Source organism: Anas acuta, chromosome 1, assembly GCF_963932015.1.
Source record: "Anas acuta chromosome 1, bAnaAcu1.1, whole genome shotgun sequence".
In the NCBI taxonomy this organism is placed as follows: Eukaryota; Metazoa; Chordata; class Aves; order Anseriformes; family Anatidae; genus Anas; species Anas acuta.
The window spans coordinates 2,129,571-2,156,769 of NC_088979.1; the positions used below are offsets into that span (position 1 = coordinate 2,129,571).

The 27,199-nt window shown below is 41.5% G+C and overlaps 1 protein-coding gene across 2 annotated transcripts in view; it reads left to right on the forward strand.

Annotated features, from left to right (window-relative positions):
• FCHSD2 (FCH and double SH3 domains 2) overlaps window positions 1-27,199 on the forward strand; it is a 138,075-nt gene that overhangs the window by 84,192 nt on the left and 26,684 nt on the right. Inside the window, exons 10-12 of one of the 2 annotated variants that reach the window (XM_068690802.1) lie at window positions 13,197-13,319; window positions 17,225-17,320; window positions 18,348-18,419. In XM_068690802.1, coding sequence (XP_068546903.1) covers window positions 13,197-13,319; window positions 17,225-17,320; window positions 18,348-18,419 — 291 coding nt within the window. The remainder of the gene's footprint in view (window positions 1-13,196; window positions 13,320-17,224; window positions 17,321-18,347; window positions 18,420-27,199) is intronic. The other variant, XM_068690882.1, reaches the window with a different exon arrangement.

The following is a 27,199-nucleotide window of genomic DNA, read 5'->3' on the forward strand; positions in this document are numbered from 1 at the left end:
TAGTTTTTTCTTTGGCCAGATAACAGAAATAATGTTAGGAAAAGGCTTGATTGCAAAACACGTGGTGTGATTTCACAGATGCTCGTGAAAGGTATTTCCTGCCCAGGAGGCTGCACAGAAGCCACGGATGGTTTATGCAAGAAAATAACAGCAGCACTGAATGGTAGCGACTTGGAAATGGGAAGAAATAAAGAGAAAAGTGATGCAGTCGGTGATGAGGGATGGGTGTAAGGTGGTAGAGCAAGGAAGACAACTGGAAAGTGATCCATTGCGGATCGCTGCCTGGGAAGTGGCCGTGTTTCCTATTTTGTCCATTATTATTTTGTCTTTTCCAGATTTTACGGCGAAGCAGAGCTCAGGCTAGGAGGTTTTTGTGGCAAACGTCGTAAAGCTAGCCGTTGGGAACAGGAAATGAAAGTTTGCCATCTCATTTCAAAGCCACGCTGCGATGCAATGAGAACAGCTCCCGGAGCCCCTCGCTGTGCCAGAAACCAGCTCGTGTGGCTGGGCCAGGCTCAGGAAACACCTGGCGTGCTCTGGTTGGGACCCAGGTGGGGCTACGGCTGAAATTTTTAACTAGAAACATGTTTTTTAGAAGTCTTTCGTCTTTCAGAAGCCATGGAGACAGACGTCCCGAACAGCTCATTCGCGGGGTTGTGTTTGCTTGTGGGTTTATTTTTTGTTTTGTTCTTAGCATCTCCGGATTTACTGGAAGAACTGAAGACATTTCTGGCTGTTATCACTTACAGCCACCTAACGTTTCCGGGAGTTACCTGGAATTTACACCTATTTAAGCTGAACCTACTTGAAAAGCTCCTGGATCATTTTTAAAATCGAATGCACGTGTACAGATTTTGCCCTCTTCAATAACGAGATGTTACTGCCTTAAACTGTAAGGTTACCAAAACCCTCTGCTCATAACGTCGGTCCTAAAAATGTTCAGATGCTCAGTTGGATGGTTCGAAGTGAAATCCAGAGTTTTAGGGGGATAATTGCTGCCTGGCCAAAAATGAATATCCAGGTGTCCCAGCAACATAACCGCTGTAGTTCTCAAATTAAAAGTGGTCGTCAGAGCTCATGGCAAAGATCAGCTGGTTTTAATCCTCTGCCAAAGCCTCTAGGGATGGTAGGAAGTCTTAAAAAGTGTTTGAAGCTTAATCTTGCTATAAGTTAAGAAAAAGTTATTGGAAAAAATAGCTTTTAGTCTGTTATTGTTCTGCCTCTTGCAAATAAGCAGGACCACGCACCACTCCATCTAGCCCACGGACAGGCATTAGGAGGCAAGAAATTCCTCTTTAGCATTTCCTAATAGCCACAGGAAAGCTGGCTGGGATCACTCAGGGGAGGTGGAGCGTTAATCCTGCAATATGATTTGTCTGGCTACCTGCTAGTTTTCGTACCACAAACCAATTCCCATCTGTTCAAGCTGTCATCTCTGCTAAAAGGGCTTTCTAACGAGGACAAATCCCCTTTTCCTGAAAGGGAGGCAAATATGGAACCAGGGAATATCCCGAATTGGAAGGGACCTACAAGGATCATCGAGTCCAGCTCCTGCCTACCCCAAAATTCAGACCGCATGAATTCCTTGGCAGTCGATTGCTGGATGCTGGATGACCGAAAGGTGCTGAAGGAGGATCTTATTTACTAGTTCATCCAATGAAGCACTAAATTAACTGGTTATGGGATTCTGGTTGTAATTAAAAGACAGAATATCCATCCATCTGGTGGGATAGGCAGCGTTGCTCGGCATTAAGGTGAAAACCTCATTCGCCACGAGTCCTGCCTGCTGTGTGCATGCTTCCTTCCCCCTCGGTGACAGCAGCATTCAGAGAGGTTTCCATCAGGCTCTGAGCAGCAGCACCCTCAGCTGGAACCTTGTGCAAGTCCAAGGGCACCTCAAAACCTGCAGGGAAGTTTAATCAATTAGGCTCAAGGCTTTTAATTTCCCATGTCTCAAAGCTACGGGAGCACAAAAACTGTCCTGGAAAACAAAAAAACAAAAAAAAAAAACAAACACACATGGCTGAAGATATTGGGATATTGGAAGAAAATTTGTTTGCTTGGAAGAATCATGGCAATATCCCGATCTGTGGTTGTCTGAATTTATTCGAAGGAGCTGCTTTTGAAGTATAAAAGCAGTTGCGTGGGGATACGCAGGAAACAGGTTTCCAGTTGAAGCCCTTGAATATCAGGAAAAAAAATAATTTTAACTGCTCTCGTTGATTAAATTGTTTAATGTTTTCTATTAGATTTCAGGTATAATGATGTAATTTAATAGACGAAAAATCAATTTAATAAATTGACAACGTGTGAAGCCCTAAGAAGAAGGTGGATAAAAAGAAGAGGATAAACCTGAGCGAGAAGCATCTTCATGCAGAGGACAACGACTTCACAGTTATTTGTGAAAACGTCTTTGCCCAAATCATTTAACAAATCGGAATAGTTGACCTGCTCCTGTCATTCGTCGCCCTTCTCAGTGGGCGTTCGCTGAGCGGGATTATTGCAGGGGATTTTTTTATGGTGGATTCAAGAATCTTTCACAGCAACGCCCAGCAGTGACCCAAAGAAAGCCAAAAGCTGCCAGGTTTTTGGTGCAGAACTTATTAATAATGGAGAAAGCTGTGCAGACAGGCTGCTGTGAGCCATCATCCGAGCCACTTGACCTCCCTTCATCCTTTCTTTTCTATTTAAACTTTAAATTATACAAGCAGAGCCGTCTCTTCCTCCGAGATTTAAACATTTCTGGCTGCGTACGGTAGTTAGGGCACCGAAGCAGTATTATGATGAAATAATCACCCTTTTTAACATAGGGCTGAGCCTTCAGCTTCCACGGAGCGTGCAGCACTGGTGAAATAAGTCTGGAAAGAAGCTTACTGTAATGAAATTACGGTCGTGAAATGATGCTAGGGGAGTATAACGCATTTAGGGGATTCCAACGAGGCCACGCTTAGGAACTGATTTAATTAAAAGATAGCCTAACAACACCGGATCCTATTTTGTTCGTTTTTCTTTTGATTTTTGTTACCTGTCACGATCGTGTATCCAGTAGTGGAAGCTTTGGAGAATAACAGCAGCTTCTGGAGAAAACGGTACAACCACATCCAGACTTGTTTGGGAATGCTGCTTGCTTTGTGTCGGCGCATCTCTTGCAAAGGGACAGCCCTTGCACAATATTTTTAATTGCAGATTTGAGACTAAAATTCTCTCTCCTCACCCACCGGTGCTTCGAAGGAGAAATCGTTAGCATGATTCCCCCGGGACCAGACCAGAACGGACTCCTAAAAGTAATAAAGCCTAATTGGCACGTGGAATTCCCAAGAGGTTTTTGGGAACCATGGATTAATCTTTCATGCTGCAATTATCTTTCAGCTGTTACACCTTTGGCATAGTGCTGTGATGTTTTGTTTTTTTTTTTCCTTTATTGTTCGGGATAATTTCCTTCATTGTTCTACGATTCTATAATTATTGCAGTCATCACGCTGCCGTGACTCAGAGCCGCTGGCCTTTTAAGAACATGCTGCATATTTGTGGACATGACAAGGATTCCTAAAAATAGTTCTGCTTGTTTTAGTCCTCAAATTTTCCTATGATTGGTAAAGGGTATTTACTAAGCTTTTTTGGGAATGGTCACTATAAGAAATATGCCGTATGAAATGAAGGTGCATATGCTATGTGCTTATGAAATGGGCTTTTTGTACTGGTTAATTAATTGATATTTTATCATAAAATGCAAAAAATAAGTTGGAAAATTCCATTGTTATTCTGAAAACACCCGTTGTGTTGTGGGACAGACAGTGCAATGTTAAATGTTAGGACCTTGTAACCACTGGTGATGTCTATTTGGCGTGATAAGAATCTGAAATGTTCATTAATAGATTAAATTTATTGAAATATCTTATATTTTTTCATATTACCATCACAGAAATTATTCTGAGAGCATCTTTTGGGAAGCCTGTGCAGTGAATAGTTTGCTGTAAGTGACAGGTGACTTTAAACCTGTGTTCAAGGAAAGAAAAAAGCACACATGGAATGATAAATCCAAAGAGCGGTTGGGAGCCATTGTTGGAGCAGAAAAGGTTTTGTTCATCAGATTCATTTGAAGAAGTGACTGAAAAGCACGCTGGATAAAACATTAATTGCATTAAGTGCAGGTAAAATGATAATAAAGAAACTGATTGAGAAAGATATGAAACTGAACAAAAGCTGAAAACAAAAGAGATAGTTAAAAAATGGAAGGATGCAAGAAAAAAAAGTAAAAACTCAGAAGGAAGGCATATCATCTGTATTTTTTTTCCCACTTCTATATGCATTTTATCTGCCAAAGGAGTATTTTTTAACTATTAAGAACCAGAGGATGTGGTATGCAATGCATTTTCACCTGCACGTTTGTGTAAATTGAAGGTTTCTGTTCCTTAGTCTACGCTCTTGTAGAACATAAACGATTTTGAGACTTAGCTAGAGCTTTTATGGGGACCAGCAGGTAAATCCACACCTTGGACTTGGTGGAACTCAAATAAGGGAAATTTTCAAGAGCTTTCTTGGAGATTGGTCTTTGTGTGATCAAGTCTTGCAGGACTGAAGACTCATCGAGGATCTTGTCCATCAGCGAGCGGAGTACATTTCCTCCAGCTGCCTTCTAACTGAGTGAAGGATGAAGTCTGTAACACCGAGCCATAATTCACTGCAGGCTTTATTTCCCCACCGAAGGACAAATAAAACCAGCAGCACGTGGTGAGCGTTGGGCATAGCCCGTACTACTACACAACTACAACTCCACAGTTGTTCAGCAGTCGTGGTGATGCTGTGGGCAGCGTAAGAATACTCGAACAGCAGAGATCAGCAGCAAAACGCTGAAATTAAATCCACAATTTTCAAGCCTAAAGGAAGCCAAACATCACTGGCAGGAGCTCTATGGAGTGTCTTCAGATACTGAGATAATGCGACGGTGATGGTCCACCACAAAGCCTTTTTCCGAGTGTTGGGTTCAATCCAGATTTTTTTTATTCCAAGAACAAGCAAAGACAAAAGCGATCAGTGCAACTTTCTGAATATTGGCTGAATCAGAAGGATTGGCGTTTATCCCTGTGCTGTGAAAGACAAATAGACCCAGGAAGTCTTTAGAGATGATACTTACACGCTTTTGGGAAAAAAGCAGGTGCATTTCTAGATTGCAAAAAAATCTCTTTTCACCTTCCTTTTTTTTTTTTAAACTTTATACAGTAGAAATTAAGATCTGTTTTTCCAATTTCATGCCTGTTTTTCCAATTTCATCAGGGTGTTCCCACCATCTGAAGAGGAATTATTCTTGGGCCTTTACATGTTAATTTAATGCCATCTTCATCAGGTAACTCTCATGGCCATCTGCCTCACGGGGCAGAGACTTGCGGAGGAGATTTGCTTCGGTGTTCCCCACCATCACAAGTGACCACCACGGGGCACTGTCATGTGGGCTGGTGCCTAGCAGTACTCCATATTATCATTAATTTTGCTTATATTTGTCTTAAAAGGACTTTCTGTGGCTTGGGGAAGGGTTACGGCCATGTGTCGGTGGCTATTTCGTGTTTTTCTCTGCTCAAAGCAGACTTCGGTGAACAATGACCCTGCCCAAATTGTAAAGGAACAAAACGATGTGCGGGCCAATTGTCAAGTGACTAATGAGGCCGAACAAAGAACTTGCAAACAAGCCCCAAACTATTGACACTGGAAAACAGAAAGCTCTGGGGTAAGGGAAAGTGCAAAGCGTGCTCACGAGCTGAAAGGCGAGCCAACAGCCTCCGGTGTCCTCTCGTGTTTGTTGTTCCCATGTTGGCCGTGCTGAAAGTTCCCTCTCGAGCTTGGGGGAAAAGAGGAGAAAGCTCAGATATAATTTCTGCTGCCTTTGTTTGTTCAATACGTAGGCACATTACACCTCTTGCTGTCTTTTTTTGTCGTGTTCTCCTACATTTTTAGCCTGAATGATTTATTTACCAGCTTTTTTTTCGTCGTTTTGCTGCTCCTGAGCAGGGTGGGTTTGTCTCAGCGCCTCCCTGGGATATCTTCTGCTTCCTTGTTCATAGCTGGCTGCGTGAGGACGTGCTCCTGAAGAACAGAAAGTGATATGTAGGGTGTGGATTGAAGAAGGGAAAAAAAAGAGGAGATAAAAAAGAAAAGAAAGAAAAAAAGAAAAGAAAGAAAAAAAGAAAAGAAAGAAAAAAAGAAAGAGGAAATTAAAAGAAAAGAAAAGAAAAGAAAAGAAAAGAAAAGAAAAGAAAAGAAAAGAAAAGAAAAGAAAAGAAAAGAAAAGAAAAGAAAAGAAAAGAAAAGAAAAGAAAAGAAAAGAAAAGAAAAAGGAAAAGAAAAGAAAAGAAAAGAAAAGAAAAGAAAAGAAAAGAAAAGAAAAGAAAAGAAAAAAGAAAAGAAAGGAAAAGAGAAAGGAAAAGAAAAGAAAGGAAAAGAGAAAGGAAAAGAAAAGAAAAGAAAAGAAAAGAAAAGAAAAGAAAAGAAAAGAAAAGAAAAGAAAAGAAAAGAAAAGAAAAGAAAAGAAAAGAAAAGAAAAGAAAAGAAAAGAAAAGAAAAGAAAAGAAAAGAAAAGAAAAAGGAAAAGAAAGGAAAAGAAAGGAAAAGAAAAGAAAAGAAAAGAAAAGAAAAGAAAAGAAAAGAAAAGAAAAGAAAAGAAAAGAAAAGAAAAGAAAAGAAAAGAAAAGAAAAGAAAAGAAAAGAAAAGAAAGGAAAAGAGAAAGGAAAAGAAAAGAAAGGAAAAGAGAAAGGAAAAGAAAAGAAAAGAAAAGAAAAGAAAAGAAAAGAAAAGAAAAGAAAAGAAAAGAAAAGAAAAGAAAAGAAAAGAAAAGAAAAGAAAAGAAAAGAAAAGAAAGGAAAAGAGAAAGGAAAAGAAAAGAAAGGAAAAGAAAGGAAAAGAGAAAGGAAAAGAAAAGAAAAGAAAAGAAAAGAAAAGAAAAGAAAAGAAAAGAAAAGAAAAGAAAAGAAAAGAAAAGAAAAGAAAAGAAAAAAGAAAAGAAAAGAAAAGAAAAGAAAAGAAAAGAAAAGAAAAGAAAAGAAAAGAAAAGAAAAGAAAAGGGGGAAAAAAGATTAAAAAGGATTAAAAAAAGAAAAAAGAAAAGGGGAAAAAAGATTAAAAAGGAAAAAAAATAGAAAAAATAAAGAGAAAAAAAAAAGAAACACAAGCAACTAATTAACTTGACAGCAACACAGCAAGACAGTTATAAAAACCCCTTTAACTGTTTTCTGGGAAACCGCAGGCAGTGCAGAAGCCAGACGGGTGGCGGAGGAGCCTTCGGCAGGGACCAGCTCCTGAGTTGTTCCCTCTGCTGTGAGCTTGCTGGGCCCAAAACTCCTTCATTTCAAGGAGATCTGAGCTGGTCAGTGGCTGGGCAGGTAGGAGAGTTTGCTGTGGATGTGCAAGAATATCCTGGAAAATGGAGAATTTCTATGGAATTAGCTTAGCACCATCTTTTAATGGATGCAGACTGCTGCGTAACTCGAACTTCTGACTTCAGAGAGCTGAACCTAGAGGACCCTTGCTCCTTGTAGGCTGGAGAAATCCAGCACAAATTTTCTGAGCCAGACCAGGGGGTAGGTTTTTGCCATCTGCTTTCTTTCCAGCAGGCCCTGACACGTACGTTTTAGCAGAAAACGAGGATTTTTTATCAAACGGAGAGCCTGTAAAGGACAGGATGGTCACTTTTAAATCGGACTTCAAGCTTCGAAATCCTGAGCAGAGCAGACCCGGTGCAGTAGTTCCTCCGGGATTGCTCTGATGGGGTAAAAAGAAGGGAGCTCCCACGAGGTTTGCGTCAGCAGCTACGTGGTTGCTGCAGGCAGGCTGTTCGGGGCCGCTTCCACGGCTTTGATCTCGGCTTTTTGTTGGTAATTTACAGCCAGAAGTCGTGTTTTGTCGACAAGCACTCGCTTTGCTTTCATGTTAGGGTGTCTCGACGGCAAAGAAGTGACAAATGCTGGAAGGAGGAACTCGGCGAGATAACGGCTGGAAGAAAACACGCAGGAGGAGAAAGAGATGCCTGGAATAAAACCCGGGCAGGAACAGCAGTCAGCGTTTTTAAGGGAAAATCGCTGCGGAATGTCACTTTTAACCAAAAAGGACGAGGTTTGCCTGACCTTCCTTCCTTTCTGTCCCAAGGTCCCTGGGAAAGGCTGCATGCCCCTGCTCAGAGAGCTGCTGAGTCCGCCAAAGCCAGCTGGTGCCCGCTGTTGGCTTTGCTACCCGTGAGCTTAGAAGGATTTTAAGATACCCTGGCCTTCGTTGTCAGATTAGCCGAGGTCCATCGCCATGCTTGGGTTAAAATGCCCCCAAACCATCCTTATTTTTAACCCCTGGGAGACTAAAGGATGCTGAAGGTGGTGTTTTAATAGCAACAATGACTTAACTATTCCCCAATCACTGCACGTAACCAGCTTTTCCTTTCCATTTCCCCTTTTGACCACAAAGCTCTGATGTCTGATCATTTTTTCTATATAATTTTCTCTATCTGGAGTCCCGGTTGCCCAGCTCATTTGGCTGAAAATGCCCAAACTTCACCGTCTGTGAGATCCCACTTCTTAATGGATCATGGGCGTAAGTTTTAAAGACAAGTACCCAGAAAGCTGGACTCAGCATGCGTGCTATGTAATTTAGATTATTTTTTTTTATTTTTTTATTATTTTTTTTAATGTTAAGTATTAAGAGATTTATAATAGCGTTGAGGAAAATACAGGAATTAAAAATAGTCCCCGTTCTTAATGGGCTACAGGTTGCTTTCAGAACAAAACCTCAGGGACGGGCAAAACACGGCTTCCGCTGTGAACGAGGATAGGGTGGTGTAAGAATTTAATTCTTAATTCTTTATATTCCTAAAATAGATGGAAGAAGGCATCTGTGATACGGATCTCCCTTACTGCTTCGGGGTTTTTGCTGTGATTACCCAGAAGGAAATGAGGTCACGTTGCCGTGATGCAACAGCATTGAGTGAGCAGATAACGGGAAGACTTATCGCTCCCCCAGCACAATGATTTGGGGGCAGTTCATTGAAAACTTCTCCTTATCTTCCCCTTTTCAGCCTGGAGGCAGGGCGAGGCAGGGGCAGGGCTCATTTTGGTCTCTTACCTCCACCCAGGCAAGGAAATGCTTCGCCTTCACCATCAGCCGCCGGCTTCCCGGCTGCTCGGGAAGCTGGGTTGGGGTCTGAAAAGGGTTTGGGGTTTGGTGCCCTCGTTTAAAAACACAAATCCCTTTAGGCAGCTGCCAGAGGTGATTCGGAAAGCCCAGGTACTTAGAGCCCAGGTGATTTAGAGGTGTTGTGTGAAGCAGGGAGGCTTTGTGGTCTTCTGAAGGTCCAGATTTTGGTGCCTGGCGGGTTCAAGTCTCTAAATTTAGTTGATTTAGTTGACCGTGTGAGTACCGACTGTAAAAATATCGTCCAAAGCTCCAGCACATCTTAGCAGTTTCTCCGTGAGACAGTCATGAATTTTTTAGCAGGAATATTTGGGAAATAGAGGTGGGATGGGAGACCTGCGTTGGTGCCTTAGCACGACGTTGATCTATGTTGGTCAAATCCAACACGTTTTTAAGGGGGATTTCGGAAGGAATTATCTTTTAAAATAAAAATACACAGTATTTTAGCTTGTTCCCCGTCTACGCCCAGAAATCGAGGGGCTCTGATAATATTTCTGGTGCGTGTTTTAGCATTGAAGTGGTCGTTTTTAAAGGAAGGAGACTTGTAGGTGTTGAAGTTGCATGAATGAACAAGACACGCTCGACACGCTGTCATTTCTACATAATTCATTGCGTGTCATCTGTGCTTAAAAACAACAGCCAAAAGGCAGCCAAATGCACTAACAATACTTGAAATAGCTTTATTCAAATCTTTGTTTTTGACAAAGTCTTTGTAGTAGCTGGAATGATGAAAGCCAGAGCATCTGCCAAGTTCCTAAAAGGTTTAATGCAATCTCTTGAAATAAAAAAACCTCAAACTGAGAAATTTTGGTACTAGCGAAATTGTTTTCAAAGTGTCTTACATTGGCGCTTTATGCTGAAACCAGAGAAAAATTTCTCTCCCCATTATTTTATTCCATTGATCTGAATTAGCAGTACAGGATTTATTCTAAAATACTATTTAATTTGGTTTTGTATTCATTCCCTGTGTTTACAGTTTCCGTTTTTCCCAGTCCTAATTTCAACCATTATCTGCCTGGACTCAGGTGGAGAAGTAATTTTGCACCTTTCGTACAATTCCACTGAAATTACAGCACAAAAAACATTTCTGTCTTTTCATTGAAAATTGTAATTCTGTGTTACTTAACTTCGCTTTATCTTCATTCTGATGCGAAACGCCTTTAAAGAAATTACTAATTTCCTTTTTTGGTTGGAAAAAAAAACCTCTTCCACGGATATTTTTTTTTTTCGGGCTGATTTTAATACAGTGAGTGATTTAGCATTCAGCTGAGATTCAGCGGGAGAACAAAAGCCATTGTAGTGTAACAACGCGGGAGGGTTCGGAGGCTTTTTTGCAGTTTCCTCTTGGAGTTGTGTGATCAGCAAGTCTGAACAGACGATTTATTTCAATCCTCAGCGGCGATGCGTGGTGGTTTGGGTCAGCCTGCCTGCACGTAAACGAGGCTCAGGCTGGGTACTACGAAATCCCACGGGGATGTTCATTTGCATTGTGTAGCTCAGCAAAGTCAAACCTTTTGTTTTAGCATGACAATATCCAGCTTGATGTAAGAATTACCGTTTTATAGGAGGATGGGTAAATGATCACTGAAAGCAATTTGTAACCAACCAGCTCTCTAATCCACTACCTGATGGGGTTGTCATCTTCCCCTACAACCACGTTTGCATATCCTGGGTGTTTTTAGCACTTACTTTTTTTTTTTTTTGCCTTACTTGGCCGACAGAAGTGACCGCATTGTGTTGCATCGACTTCAGTAACTCCAGTTCTGGCGGCTTTCCTCGGTATTTAAGAACTTCATCATATTGAAACGGCTTTTAATTAATGGAAGGAGGGCTGTGATGCAGTTTTCCCATGCTGACAGATTTGTGTGCTCGCTAAAATTCAGCCACGCTTCTCCATTGTCTTCCTTATGTACCCTCTACATCACTTTTGGGGAATATTCCGGCGTTTTAGCCCAAAACTTCAGGGTGGTTGCAAGAGGTGTGGGCAAAAACGAAGTTAATGATTTGTGTCCTTTTATATTTCTAGACCTGCAGAGCACAGCTGGGGATTATAAAGAGAATTCCTAAGGAGCTGTAGGTAGCAGTCACAGGGAATAAACAGGAGCTGAGATGGGATTCACCTCCCCAAGGTAGACGTGTAAATCCAAACCTGGGTGCTGTGTGAGGTCAGTGCAGGGGAAGAGGCACTTATCATGCAGTATTTCCTCTGCCCTCTATCAGCCATCAACCTTAGAATAAGAGAAATCACACCAACCTCTCTCCAGTGGCTGTAGAAAGGACCCGGAGGAACAAACTCGAATCCAGACCCCTGCATCGGGGCAGGCTGCAGCTAAATGCCACGAATCCCTCCTGCTGGGTCCGACATAAAAAGAACATATGGGCTCGATATGAGAGCGGGGGGGGGAGCTCCGAAATAGTTACTTGTTTGGATTGTGAACCACTGTTTATAGCAGACTGGAATAAAAATCGCAGCTGCTTTGCAAACTGAGCATTTATAACTGCCTTGCCAACGTGCAACTATTTACATTTATTAGTCGAGTCGCAATCCAGCCCGCTGTTTGATCCGAAAAGCTTTGGGAACAGATACGTGGGATCATAAAAGCCTGCAGGTTCCGTTTGGGGGGGATTTTAGGATTGCCACCATCAGAGCACGACCATCCTCAGCGACTTTACACATCATTTATAGTCTCCAAAAGTGCAAGGCAGCTTTTGGGACCATGCGTACTTGATACGAAAATAAATGCCCTTAAAATGGGAGAGTAACTTTGGTGTTTGCAGATTTAAGACACGGAAGGTTTAACGTCATAAAAAAAAAGGTTTAACATCATAAAAACATGCAAGGTGTCAAAATCCTGGGCCTCACAGCTGCGTGCTGCAAGAGAAGTCTTCCAGGAGAGCTGTGCGTGTAGGCAAGACCTGAGGCTGTGTGTGTATCTCGTTGTCTGCTTTTTATGGTTTTGTGCATGTGAATTTCCTGATCTTTTTGTCTCGTGACTGTTCCGGCCACGAATTCACTTTACATAACTCATTTTAAAAGAAATTTAAAAAAATAGCCATGCTTCAGAGCGTATTTAGTGGCATATAGGTAGTGCTGCCATCACCTGTGAGAGCCTGGAGGCCAAGATGCTGCCTGGTGCTGGTAGAGAAATCCTCGTGTTCCTGCTGGCCTGGCGTGCCCCCAGGCTGGTTTGTTGTCCTACAGCCCTAATTTTGCAGGAGGGGATTTGTTTGGGATGAGAGGCAGGTTTAATGCTGACGGTGGGAGCTACAACTCAGCCTGGGCTAGGAGGTGCTGAGCTTCACCCTCAGTAGCAGATTTTCAGCAGATTCGGAGCAGATTCAGAGCAGATTTTGTCCATTTTACGTCTCTTAGCCTCGTCTTAAAATGTGGGTTTGATTTTTTATGGACAGAAGCTATTTCTTAAGGTTTTCACAACTTCACCTTATTTTTTCCGCCTTGACTTCCAAATGATTTAAATAACCAAATGCGATTTTATTTAGAAATGCACCCTCCAATCAGTTGAAATCGGGTCCGTTCCATGACCTTATATGACTTTAATGCTGACTGTAATAATGACTTTAAGCGACATCTGTGACACTTGAGTGAAATTATTGGCTTCTTGCTAAGCAGCACGTGCTTGTAGAGAACCTGCACCGAACTTTTTGCATAACCTCGGGCACACGATGGGATTTTACAGCTCTTGCTACAGCAGGGCTTTGGAGTTTGAGCCTTGATGTTGCCCTCAGGTAATTATTAAGCTCGTGATAAATTTTTGCCGTGCATTTGATGCTCCTCTGTGAAGGCGTGCAGCGGCAGGTATTGATTAGCACTCTGTGGTGCCATCTGATGGGAATAATGCCCTGCCATTGCTCCCCGATGAAACATGTCCACCAGTCATCCCAGTCTGCTCCAGTAAGCCTAGGTGGACGTGTTTAAAAAGGTTTTCAATGGGCATCTTGCAAAGTATATCAATAAATCATCTTCTGAACTACGTGCTGCTTTTCTTTAATGCTTCCCTTCTTCCTACAGGCCCTTGATGGAAACGTGTACGATCACCTTAAGGATTATTTAATGGCATTCAGCAGGACTGAACTCGAGGCGTGCCAAGCTGTACAAAACACATTCCAGTTTTTACTGGAGACTTCCAGCAGGGTAAGTTTTAACCGAATGATTCTTTGTAACCGAATACTTTGAGCATACGTAGGGTCCCGGGCTTAAGATTTCTTTCCAAAATAATGACAGAACTGACGGGTTATTATTTTTGGTTACTCCGGAGCGGTATTAAGTTAAAAGAAACGAGACAGTTTTCTTGGGGAGAGTTTTGCCTGCTGCCACCCAGACTGTGTTCTCATGAGTGCACTTACACGGCAAACGATCTTTGGAGAACAGCAACCGAGAGATGTCTAATTACCCTCCCTCTGCATGTTTTAGAAGAGAAATTGCAGCTGAGGGTCTGTGTGATCTGGAACAGCATTAGTCATCCGTCACAGCGAAGCTGTACCAAACTGTTTGGATCATTTTTTAATAGTTGTTTGTCAACTCAAACCCAAAATATTACGCCGTTCTCTCCGCTGAATGGAGAACTACAGAAAGCAGATGAGAGTCTTGTCATACACGTGGTTTGTTTGCTTTGTCGAGCAGCCCGAGTCTGAAATATGCCATCGCTTCCAGGATCATTTTGATACTTAAATAATTCATGTGCTGGGCTAAAAAAAAAAAAAATAATAAAAATGCCATTGAGCTCCAACGAGCTGCCTTGGTGCAGTCATAATATTCCTTTGTACCTAGCCCTTAAGCACCTGCACGGAGACAGAGCCCATTATGCAGAGACTTATGGAAAACCAACATGTTTAACACCTTCCTTGCTCACCTGCAAGCAGGCTAACGTGCAGCTTATTAGGTGTAATGCGAGTGGATTAAAAACTGGCTTCGTTCTAGGGAGTCTTTGAATTTACTTGGCAGTGAGGACAGGGAAAATGCTTTTATTTTCTCTTGGAAAAGGACCTTGTAGTGCATCATCCGGGTCGGCTTAAAATGCCTTCCCCAAAATGCTGTTTTGAGTCTTTTAACCAATTCTGCAATACCTACGTACTCCCAGCTCGTTTCTCAGGGTTGTGTTAAAAGCTTGGTGACCAGCACTGTGATCCAGCTGAACTGTCACATCCGCGTGGCTCCTTGGCACAGGAAAACCTTTGTCACGCTGAGCTTGTGACAATTGTGTTAGCAAGCCCCCGAGCAGCCACAGCCTGCAGGTCTGCCTTCCTGGGCACAGCAACAACTCCGTGGTGTAAACTTGAGCAAAATTCTTCTGTTTCTGCTTTACTAGGTTAGTACAATGCCCGGAGAAGGAACGAAAACGTAAATACAGCTGTCAGGTCTCGACAGGATTTTTACAACTGCTCATCGGCCCCAATTTTCTTCTCTCCTTGCTGTTCAAGAATGCAGGGAGGAAAAGTTTATACTGCGTTAGCACTTGCTCTGAAATGCTAAACACATTCATCAGGGCTTATCCCACAGGCACATGCTTTTCCTCGCCCTTTCTCCTGAACCTTCAGCATTTCTGGTGGGTCTGTGTTGCAGGAACCAGCTCAAAAAAAGGAGAGGTGAATCCAGACGAGGAGCTTAGCAAGAGAGTTTTTATGCGTGTGCCTTAAAGGCTGCCTGAGTGGTAAAAGTCCAACAAATTTGTTAGTGATGCAGTCATCTGGAGGAAAAGCCAGCCTGCCATCTGAGCGAAGATTTTAAATATTTATTGGGTTTTTCAGTGCTTCACCTGTTTTCTGTTAGTTTTAAATACCAGATCACTGCCAAGCTGCGTTTAGGAAATATCACTGATGGGAAAGCTGCTGCTGTTCCTCGCCATCTGAGGTGTGTTTCTGTGTGCTGGATGGAGGGCAGGACGAGCTGCTTCCCTGGAGCAAACGCAGAGCAGCTGCTGGTGGTCCATGGCAGGAAAACACTGCAGAAAGAAGCTTTTTGTACAAAACGAAGCTCTGGCACAATTTATCTTGGTGCTGTTTGCTGCAGATTTGGAGGTTTTGTTACTGGGAGGTTGGGGTGACCCAGGCCGTCTGACACTGAGCAAATGAAAAAGCAATTCAAGTTCCTTTTCAGCCGAACAGTCTTGCTCAAGATTTGCACTTCTTGCACTTCTCCTTTGGGAAAATTTGCTTTTCTAAAGGCTGTTTTCTTAAAGCTCCACTCGCTGGTTTAAGTAACAAAATTTCAAGACACTTCTCCAGCCTAGGGCAGATCATTTCATGTATGCCTGTGTCTGACTACGTGCTATTCCTGCACATGGTATATATTCACCATTTGATTTCAAATCTATTTAAAAATGCCAACAGACACTGGCTTCGTAAAGAAACTCCGTGAGAACACTGAATTAATTTCTGAGTAACAAGAAATCCCTTTGGAAAAATTGCCACGTGGTCCTGAGAATATCATATTGCTTAGAAGTCTTTTTATTTTAACAATTATTGGATTTATGATATTTGACAATTATTATAATTAATAATGAACACTCGTGATTAGTCATTATTATAGAATAATGCTCCAGGTTTTTAGTCTGCAGGACGTGCACACAGCAGGTCTGACGTCGTGGTGGCACAGTTGTTCTCAAGCACAAAAATCTGCACTAAATCTAAAGGGTGTATGGAGTGAATTTATCACGGACTGCTTGGCTAGGTGCAGTTCTGCCTTTTTTCAGGCCTTTTAATAGAAAATAAAGAAGAATTGGATCTGTCCACATCCCTCAAGCCCTCAGTTACGGAGGGCTGGCTGCCTTGCACAGCAGAAGGGTTTTGTGTTGGAGGATCTGGTGCAACCTGCTGCTGAAAAGTGTGCCCGGCAAATAGGGCTGTCAGGGGGTAGCGTCCTGTACCACGTCCTAGCGATCCCATAATCAGTGCTCGGCATCTTCTGAAGCTGCAGATGGTTCCTCCTTCAGTGCTTTAGGAATTTCTGGGTTTGGTGATCCCTAACACAGGCTCCCTGTTCGCCTTCTCTGTCCATCTCTGTGCATCTCAATGCGTTTACGTTAAACTACTCCAATTGGAACAGCAATTATGTAGTTTACTGTTTTAAATTAGTGCATTATTGGCCCTGGAGGACTATTTACTTTTCTTTCTTTAACTCAGGATTAATTCCTTGCAGTTCTGTATTGCAAGCATCAACATTTTAATACATGGGAGATGTCCCATTTACCAGCTTACAGCAATTTCACTCTGTGTTCTTGGCCATGTGCAACGCTGCTGACACTTACGGATAAATGCCATCTTTATTAGAGACTTCTGTACATTTAAAGGCTCAGTTTGGTTCTACATTTCTATAATTTGCTGCTGTTTGTGCACAGTCATCAGCGGAAGCACTGAATACTCTGTAGTGTTGTTAAATTAGCGATGTTCTTTGTCATCCTGCAGTCACTGAGATTTTCTTTGTAAATATGTGCAACTTGTGACGTAGCTGATTTGTTTAGGGATGCGTGCCCTGCTATGTGAAATATGTCATTAAACAAATTCAGTAGCCGAAGTAACTTTGGTTTAGAAAAATGCAAATTACTAAAGTTTTGTCTGAAAGTAATTTAATACGGAGAGATTAATTTTGTGACTGATTTTGTGTGCGTTATTCCAAATAGTCTTTTCAGCTCCTGCAAGTAATAATTTGTGTAAAGATAAGACATTTCAGTTTAAGAAAGAGCTGCCTACGAGAAATTACCTACAAGAGGAGAGCAAAATATTTATGGTAGGGATACGACATGGCTCTCTGCGTGGTAGTTGGCTTTTTTTCCCCCGTTTTGCCTTTGTGCCATTTTTCGTTGGGTCATGGCAGAAATGTTTTAGGTCTCTGTCTCCCGGTGTGTGTCCTACCAGTCGCTTCTGAATACCTGTGGCTAGTACTGCCCAGAGCCAGGTTTTGTATTTCCTTCTGTTGTGCTCAAGGTTCTGCTGCAGATTTGGTCTCTGTTTGAAAGTGTACTGAGTTTACTCTAGCAGCATTTGTTGCATGCTTTTAGGATTGTAAAATAACCAACCTAAATGGCGTGTGTTATTTTCTAGGTGGTGCGGGACTACAATCTACAGCTGTTTTTACAGGAGAACTCAGTGTTTCACAAACCCCAGCCCTTCCAGTTCCAACCAAGTGACAGCGACACTGTAAGAACACCGCTGAATTCCTTCATTTATTTCTTCTTGCTCTGTTTTTAAGAAAGTTGTTATAAATGTGCGAGAGAAAGCGCTCACTGGTGGAGCAGTCTGTTTTAACCTCGTGCTGTATTTTGGAATAAAAAGCCTGATTCCCCCAGCCCTGCTCACGGTAGGTGGGTAACAAAGCATCAGACAGGCTCAGTGGCATCCACAGAAAAGCTGAATCTTTTCTCGTTGAATCTTGTTTCCAGATTGTGGCTAGCAGTCCTGTGTTTCTCTGCTTTCATCGTGATACTTTCTATATTCTGCTAGCTTTTTGTTGCGTGGGTGAGATTCTCAAAACGTTTTCTAATGCTGGGTTACAAATAGCGTGATGCTATGCCAAATACAGTGTCCATATTCCTCTGATTTACTCAAGGAGTATCTATAGATGCATGTAAGAAGTTCTTGATTTAGAACACTGTTAAAACATTGCACTCCAAAAAGTCCCAGAAAATATTATGCTTTGACATACATTGCTTCCAAAGCAATCGTTAATGATATTAAAAGTGAGTAAATCACAGTAGGTAAATACATTTCCAGTCAACACTTTAAAAGAAAGTGAATTGATGTCCCAACGACACCACTAATGTTATTTTAAGCAACAGCCATTTAAAATCTGTCTAGACTAAAGAGAAGTTAACCTTGTGCAGCTTTATATTACTCAAATTCCTTAATAAACTGACTTGGATGAAAATGTCATGATCTCCAGTTTGGGTCACCAAATAGAAGAGTTCTCCTAATGGATACGTAGCATTGTAAGCATGATCTTTGCAGAAATACTAACATCTGTAACACCGTTTCCCTTGTTCCTTTCCCTTTTAACAAAATGTAAATGATTTTTGGCTGTTCTTCCAGCTCCTTTGTCTGGAGCCCTTATTTACATACAGCGTTAGGTTGTTTGTCATACAGTGAGAAGAATCTTTCTAGCTGTTTGTGCTGCCTTTCTAACCTTTGCTGCTGTGTGTTTTCATCTCTGTGCAATCTCCGCATCTAGAGTTTTAACGCGGTTCAGCTGGTGGACATTGAGCCCTCACCTGTCAGTGCTATGCGAATGACTATAGCAGAGGTATCTGGTAGTATCTGTCATCAGCCTGTGGCATCTGTGTTGTTCCTGGCGTGCATGTGGCTTGGGACGTTCAACTTTGCTCCTGCAGAGGTGGCAACAGAATGCATAATACGTCTGTAAAATGGGGGAAAAAAAGCTTTTTTTTTGCAAGGAGACTTAAGTTAAAGAAGGAGAAAGCGGTGTTATTTATGGGGATCGCATCGCACTTACCTTTTGCACTTGCACAGCATTAGCAATTGATATTCTGATCTTTTGGGGGCATGAATTAAAATTTCACAGCTCGCGACAGCGATGTGGATAATTGGCTGCTTCTCCGGTGCGAGCGGGGAAGCTTGTATAACAACTGGAGGCTGTTAGTTTGCACTGATGAAATGCAGTCCCAGGACTAATTTAATTCTCTTCTTTTTCCAGAGGGCCATCCCCATGTAAAATAAAACTGTAATTCACTATTGTTCGAGTCCTCGACATGAAAAATTACATGATTCTTTGGCGTGGCACTTGTGTGGCCTGACAGTGAACACATGCGCTGCGCGTGCTGCTTGGCTGCAGGATTGTTTTAGAAGACAGTGAATGGGTCGTACATGTCTAAAGCTGTCTCTGTACATCTGGTGCAGTGACTTCTTTACTTGGCTAACCCCCCTGGGCTGTCAAATTACTGTGTTTCTTCATTGCACTGCATTCTTTGAGCTTCTAGCTGCTATAACCAATTTACACCAAACAGAAAAAAATATATACACACTTCATGATCCAAATAATTATACTCAGCTAACGGGATCCTGCCTAGAAAATTGCAGGTTACGCTTTTACCACTTCTTATTTAGTCGCTATTCGAGAATGAAAGGCTTTGATCAGGATTTGGCTTTCAAATTTGTCAGAAATTGCATGTTTTGTAACGAATTGAACAAACTGGAATGGAAGATCAATCGACAAGCATTCTTTTGCCACGTGTTCTCTCTGTAGATGACCTGCATAGATTATCAGTTGGTTTTTAGTTTTTGTGGGATGTGCATGATAGTTTTCATATTAAGCACTAACACTGAAGGAAATACGTGTACGGTGGTTTGTACATCTAATCAAACGTTTAATATTTACCTTGTCCAACAACAAATTTTAAAAATCGAACTAAATACCTGATACACTGAGACTGGGGTCCAAATTTGGAATAAATAGGAAGTATTACTGGAATGAAGAAATAACAATTGTGAATATCGTAGGCAAGGAGAGTGTTATAAACAGTTTTGAAATGGAACTCACCTACAGGAAAAGCTATGAATGCTTTGGCAAATTCCAGTTTTACAGGGTCTATCTTAAAATTTTGTGTTATGGAGGGAGAGCAGTTGACAGACTAACATAGGATGTATTTCATTGCAATCCTTGGGTCAGGTACAAACACCACAGCTCAATTTATTCCCCAAATACTCTCAGCACGTGCAGCCAGAGCCTCCAAAAGAGACTATTTGGGGGAAGGCTTAGGTATGAAATAGTTTTCCATCCTACCAGCACGTTCAGGCTTTTGTTCCCCCAGTGTCCCCCTAGCACTGGCTGGCTGGACTCTTGAACGTCCACACAGAGAAACCTGCTACAAAATATTTAATGTCATTTAGCTATTTTCCAGCATCTAAAAACTGTTTTGACCTTAGGTTTGTACATTTGTTGATGTTACTAAAATAGTTAAATTATTAAATTATTGCTTCTCAGTTGATTTTCACTGACATAAATTCATTTAAAAAAAAGATCCCTTAAGGAAGCAGTTTGTTTCAGAAGAATTCAGCAAGAAATAATTGATAAATTCCCAGCCAGCTTTAATCTTCTCAATAAATGAATTCACAAAATGGATTGGGCCTTTGCAAGACGGAAAAAAATAAAGAAAGAAAGAAAAGAAAGGATCTTCTGAAATACTTTTAGCCTCCCAAGAAGAGATAACAGCACACACTGCCCTGACATGGGGGCTGCTATATTCAACCGAATAACAGTTTAATCATCCGACATCCTCCCCCGAGGAGAGTGATGCTTATTAAATCCACAGAAATGAGTTGCGTTGAAAACACACCGTCCCCGTGCTTCAGAGATAAGCGTGGCTAGAAGAACAGGGCCAGGCATAAAGGAAATGAGCCAGCTTTTCGATATTTCCTGCTTGGAAAAGATTCTTTTCCTTGAACCGCGTGTTATCAGGTGAGAAAATGGGATAAATGGCAAAAAGGGCGTTCGTAGTGCTGCAGGATAATGGCCACAGAAAGCTGACACCGAGCTTTCGAGGTAGGTCCCTTTCCTGTTTTTTAGCTGCCTGCTGCCCCTGACTGCAGTTTTCCCCGTACATTACTGATGCTGGTATTTTCTTTGAGCACACAAGTAAAAAATGTAGCCAAAAATTACTTGTATGGCTGCTTATCAACATAAAAAATACGTTTTTCTCCGTGTAATGTGCAGAGAAATTACGTTATAGTATAGTATGGTACAGTATATATTATTAAATTATATATTATTAAATTATATATTATTTTATCTAAATTATGGTACTATTAATTTATATATTTTATTATCTCAGTGAGATGGGTGGAAGGTTTTACAGCCTCACCCCTTGTCGCTTGGATGGAGTGCGAGGTTTACAGCTAGGTGGTGGGAACAAGGCATAATTTCACTTCTCTGCCATACACAGATGGATTTCTTGAATTTTTGAGCAGCCTGGCTTACAAAAGGAGACCGTTCTTGTTCATGGCAAGGCTGTTTTCTCAGCTCTTGAAGTGTTTGGGGGCTCGAGAGTGACTGGAAATCATTGTGGAAGTGGGAACGAGGACTCAGCCGAGGGCTCTGCTTTGCCAGGCTTTCATTTTAGAGGGGTTCTGCACATTCATATAGAGGCAGAGAGGACTATTTGTTTCTCTTCTCTGTATTTACACATTTCGGCATTTAATATTAAATATAATTAAATATTTCAAGACCTATTTAAAGCTTATCTAATATTAAATGTATTTAAATATTTTAAACCACCTTATCTTTATAAATAACTACATTTTTTATAATTATTTAGTGTACATATTTGATGTTTGACATCAATATTTCAATATACAAAAAAGTAAATTTGGAATATAAGAAATATAAGCGAACGTTAGTCCATGGGAAGGGGTCCGGAGGATGCGCTCCCGTCTCTGCACTGAGAGTGGTCTGGGCTTTAATGCCAGAGCAGAGTAAGGTGATTTCTTTTTAACTCTAACATCTTTGAAGCTAATTAGACAAAAGGAGTGACGATTGAATGTTCCCAACCTAAAGTGTTGGCAGTTGCTGCTGAGGTAAAAATCAGCCATCCAGGCATGGGAGTGTTTGGGTAGGCCCAAAGGAGGCCTACCAGGCACAGGAGCACTTTGGGCTTGTGAATCCCCCTCAATTTGACTCATGTACACCTCTGGCATGACTGCAGCTGGTCCTTAGAGCCTCCTCAAATTGATTTAAAAAAAGGTTGGAGATTCAGGATTCAGGTCTGAGGTCTGTACTGAAAGGGCACGCTGAAGGAAACGCAAAGCCCGCAGCCTGGGGTTACCGGCTGCCTTACCCCACGTTCAGTTTTACCCTAGCTTCTGCTTTACTTCAAGTATCATAAACTGTAATTGATTTTATTTTAATGCTTTTTACAGTCAGTAAACACTGAGCAAAGCTCTCAGTAATTGGTGAAAGCGAGAGAAGTAATACCTGAAAGCAGCAGCCACTTAAAGAACAGACCGTTGTTTATGGAAAATATCTGCAAAATCAATTTCTCTGTGTCAAGGTCTAAGCAAAAGCTCTTTTTTTTTTCCTCCTTTGGTTATTTAATGATAGCAGTGTCTCTGTATTTCTTGTTATAATCGAACATATGATAGGTTTTTGGAAAGGTTAGATGTGAGTACAGCTGATAACTGAGGCAAATCAGAGTAATGCGAGGGTGAGAATGGAAAGGCACCATAGCAAAAGAATACGTTACACCCTAATATCAACATCAATTTCAGTGAAAAGATTAAAACCTTTTAAATGAGATTAAAATTAAAAATAAGATTTGTAGGTTTCAATCCTTGCTATGTAACAAATGGGCCTAATATGAAACATCAGGCCCTGCAAACAACAAATCCATATCGATCACCGCTAACAGAAACTGCTACTTTTAGATTCTAGTCTTAATAAAAACAAAAAAGCAGATATGGGAATCAAATATTTTGCTATAAAAAATGTACTTAAGAAAATGCAGTCATGTTGGGGATGTTTTTCAGCGTAGATTATGACAGAAAGGCCCAGTTCCCTCTTTCTCTCTTCAGATATCCTGGAGCTGCCTTCTGTGATGAGTTGAAATGCAGCAATGTAGGTTGGGTTGGTTTTTAGCTTTATCATAACGTATGATAAGAGGTTTATGTAACCTGTGAATAGGTCCCTTTTTATACTTGAGTAGAAGAAAAACTGTAAGTTAATATTCGTTACTTCTAAGAGTGGTGGGTGTCCTGTTTATAACACTAAAAAACTGAAATCCAAGCCAGTCCTAGCTCACTTTGGGTTAAACTAAAAGGAATTGAGTTCTACTCTAATAGAAGAAATGAGTCCCAAAGTTGACTCACGATTTTCCTTAAACTGCTATGTTTAGCCATCCGTTGTGTGAAAAATGTCATGCATATCCCTTCCTTCTCCCCAGAAGTGCTGATTGTAAGGTTGAGCTTGCAAATTCGCATTGGCATGGTAACCTCTTATTTTCAGCTTTTTGAAAGAAACGGCTGTGATTTTAGGTGTGTTTTGTGTTAGTGGCTTGCATGTAATAAATGTTACTCCTTTTTGCTTTCATTGAAGTGAGCTTTCTTAGTCTTCAGCTAGAAAAATATAGTTTTTAGGCTCAAGAGCTGACTTCTTTTTTTGTTCCTTAAACTGCATGTGCCATCTGCATCCAGATATAATTACATAAAAAATAAATGCAAGCATCGTGTTTGGCGCTGTCGTAGGGCAACTGCTGCACCTGTAACAACATTTCAGACAAAGCTGGAGGCCGACGTGTCTACAGACCAAATGCGTTTGTTAATTTAAGAAACAGCATAGCATGGCTAGCCTCTAAGCTCTTTAGCTGGTCGGAGTCATCTAGCATTTTCTGTTGGTTTACTGATTGAATTTTTAGCACTAAACACTGCTTTCGCTGTAATCTAAGCCCTGAGAGACCAGCAGAAAGCTCGTCTATGTTTAGCTCTTTTTTTTTTTTTTGTCTCTTCCTTCGTTCCTTGGCCGTGGTAAGTGGTTTTGTTTTCCCTCACTTTTGGACGAGGTTAAATTCAGTCACTGGACATCTTGCTGCTACCGAGTTCCAGTCTTGAAAGCATGTGAGCAAGCGACTAATTTAAGGCTGTGTAGCAGTCTGGTGATGCTGCAGGAGACTGGTGCAAACACAGCCCTGTGTTCTTGCTGTTTGGACCTGGGTGTCCGAATCCACACCGATCCGATAACGCCCTACAATAATTTCTTTTTTAATGTAATTAAACCCCAGATTGTTCTTGTGCTCTAGTCTTACATATTTTGCATCCTGGAGTAATAAATGGACATTGATTTGTTTGTCTTCCACCACGTTTCTAGTATGCCCGGTAAATCTGTGCTTTGGGAATCGGGTAGGACAGGTTAATTCAGTTCCATCACCTCTTCCCTACGCTTGCTTTTTGTGTCCATAGTAAATAAGTCTCAGTTTTAACTCCTTTCTTCGTGCCTGTTTGAACGGCAGTCAGTTTTTCCTTTATTTGATGTGCTATCTTTAAAGATATTTGCTATCTTTAAAGATACCTGCACTATCTTTACCTGAGGATGCAGACTTCTCGCATCATCCTTGAAGCCCTCCAGAAGCTCATATTCCTCCATGGCACTCAGCTTGCTCCTGTTTCTTGGCTCAGAAGTTCCTTCACAGCCTCCTGAGGTGCCAGCAGCTTGGTGGCCTTTCTGCAGGTCAGGTGAAGTCCATCCCTGCCTTACCAGCTTCCTTTATTCAGGCAGAGTTCCAGGTCCTGGTGAATTTGAAGTCTTTCTCCTTGCACCATCATCCAGCCGAGTATTTAAACTGGGCATTTCCTCCACTCTCCCTCATCTTGTGCAGGTTGGGAGTCATCTCCTTCCCCGGGAGGCTAAATTTTGCCTCTAGATCTCGTCTCCTGCTTTTCCTTGTATTTCTGATGTTCCACACAGACCACAGCAGGAGCTTTCTTCACAACTCTTTCTATTATTCCATTTTACATTGTTTATATTTAGACCGTTAAGCAAGGGTGAGGTCTGCGTGGATCCAGCAGTGCTTTACGAGTAGCTAATAAAACCACTCTGATGCAATAAAAACTCATTTATTTTTTAACAAGCCTTTAGGAATAGCCACAAAGTTTGCGTTTGTTTTTTTTTTTTTTTTTTTCTGGTCAAATGCTTTTGATAAATAGATTAAAAACCAAAACCACGCTTGGGATTGTGCAGAAGGCTATCAAGCAGTTGCAAAGAAGTCTGTGTCCTTCCTTCATGACAATGAGATGCTGAGCAGGAGCAAGACCAACAGGAACACTGAAGACCCATTAAGAAATCCTTTACAGGGGAGCAGCAATGTCATTTCTGCTCAGACTTGCAGCCTTTAAGACTCAGCTGGAAGGCGTGGAAGAAGAGCTTGTACAAAAATGCTGATTCCACTAAGCCTGAAAAAAAAAACACAACTGAGGTCAAATGTTATCTTAAGGATTGGATGTGCCTATATAAATCCTTGTGTTTGTCCTCTTACGGTTTGCAATTACTTGGTGGAAGGAAATCAGAGCTCAAACAGCAATGCAAAACCCTGCTTATATAAAGCCACCTCGATAAAAGCAGGCAAAAGGCAACTTGGTGTTTAAACAGAGAGAGGGTGTGAAGGGAGCTGCACCTGTCTGGTCTTTGCTCAGCACACAGCTTTGCCTTCTTACGTGTTCTTGCTGGAGCTTGGAGCTTCCCTCCTCCTCTTCTGGCTGCTCTACGCTGTGTCTGATATTTCCTTTTACTTTGACAATATCATTCACACGAGCTGTATTCACTCCAGCTTGTGAATTTCACGGGAATGTTTGGTTTTGGCTTTGAGCTAACACATCTTGGCATCTTAAACCTGATTTTAAAAGCCTCCCCCTATTTTTTTTTATTTGCTATGAGCAGCACAGGGATGCTTCCCCCCTCCACTCCCCTTTTGATGTTGAGCAATGCCTGCCCTAAGGCATTTTGTGGGGACAAGGCAAAGCATTACAAGCTTCTTGGCTAAGTTACAGGTCTGAAATTCATGCAGAAAGTGGCCCAGGAGTCCCCAGGATTGTCATCTCTATTTCAGAGCCCTGAAATTTAGAGGGATGTGTTTCTGTGCGTGGTAGTCCAAGGGGTTGTCTTCCTTTCCCTTGCTTGCCCCCACCGCTGGAAATCTCCTTCACAGCCCCTCGAATCCACAACCCCCGGCTTTCTTGTAATAAGAGGATGAATGAGAATAAAGGCCAGATTTCAATTTTGATGAAAAGTAGCTTAGCTGAACAAAATAATAAGCTGAACCAATTTTTGCCTCATTTTCAATTAAATCCTCTGGTAGCCTGTTAGCATAAGTTAGTGTCACCGCCTCTCTGCAATCCGAAGGCACAAAAATCTTGCTTTCAAAATCCCTGCGGTTTCCTTCCCCGTGTCTCTTTATTTTCCTCCAATTCCATATATTGCTATTAAAATTGTCTTTCTTCTTTGACCCTTTCCCTGTGAAAACACCCGATTGCCCCATCTCTATTTCAGCAGCAGCTGGAGGTTTCTCACCTGTCCTGGAAATAATTCCTCGTTTTTCAGCTCCTTTACCCTCCTCCAGCTGGCTGACCTTGGACATCTCCTTCAAAAACAACTTTTGCCTGTCTCCTGGATCTCAAACCACAATTGATGGATAAAAAGCCCATTTTTTGAACCAAGGAGGGAAGAGAGAGAGAAATTGTGCACCTCTATTTCTATGGAGCAGCATCACATGCACTCACTCCTTTTGCTACTCTCCTTTTGAGTAATATTTCGTTAGGGGATTTTTTCAGTTGCTCTCAAAGGTTGTGCAAGATTTTATCAGTCCAAAGAGGACTTGGGATAAAAGGGAACGCGGTGACTGTCTCAGTAGCAAAATGAGCACGAGTAAACAGGTCACCCATGGAAAGGAGTTGAGTTATTTTTTGAGTTATCCTGAACTGAGTTATCCTTACGCAGTCCAGGTGCAGTAAATATGTACAGATCGGTCACAGATACAGAAGGAATATCAGAAAACGTACTTCTAACAGAAAGCTTGAGGCCGATTTACATCCTAAAGGCTGAGATATACAACACACGGGGTAGTTGCAGTGGCAGTAATGGAAATTATAGAAATATTGGGAGTGAATTCAGTAATTAAATTCTGGAATAGGTCTTTGGATTTCCAAAGGGGTTCAGTTCAATCTGTTGAACGTAGAAATTGACTTCCTCTTCAGTTGGCACATCGTGAGAGGGAGAAATTATTTCTTTTTTGTTACTGACACACAATAAAAGCAGGCCTGATATGAAAGAGTATCAAAAATGTTGTTGTTGGAGATGGCTGTGCTCTTCTAAGGTACATGATGGCATTACGATTTGACGACCTGTTACAATGAACGAGCCTAAACGGCCACGTGTATCCCATTTAACCTTCATCTTTGCTTTCCATGGTGCACGTTTAGCCTAGATACGTGGTGATTTCCCTGGGGAGTTGTTTGTCATTTCTTTGATGTGGTTTATTGGTGAAATAGTGTCTCGGTTTTATTCACCAGGAGTGTTTTTTGACTGCA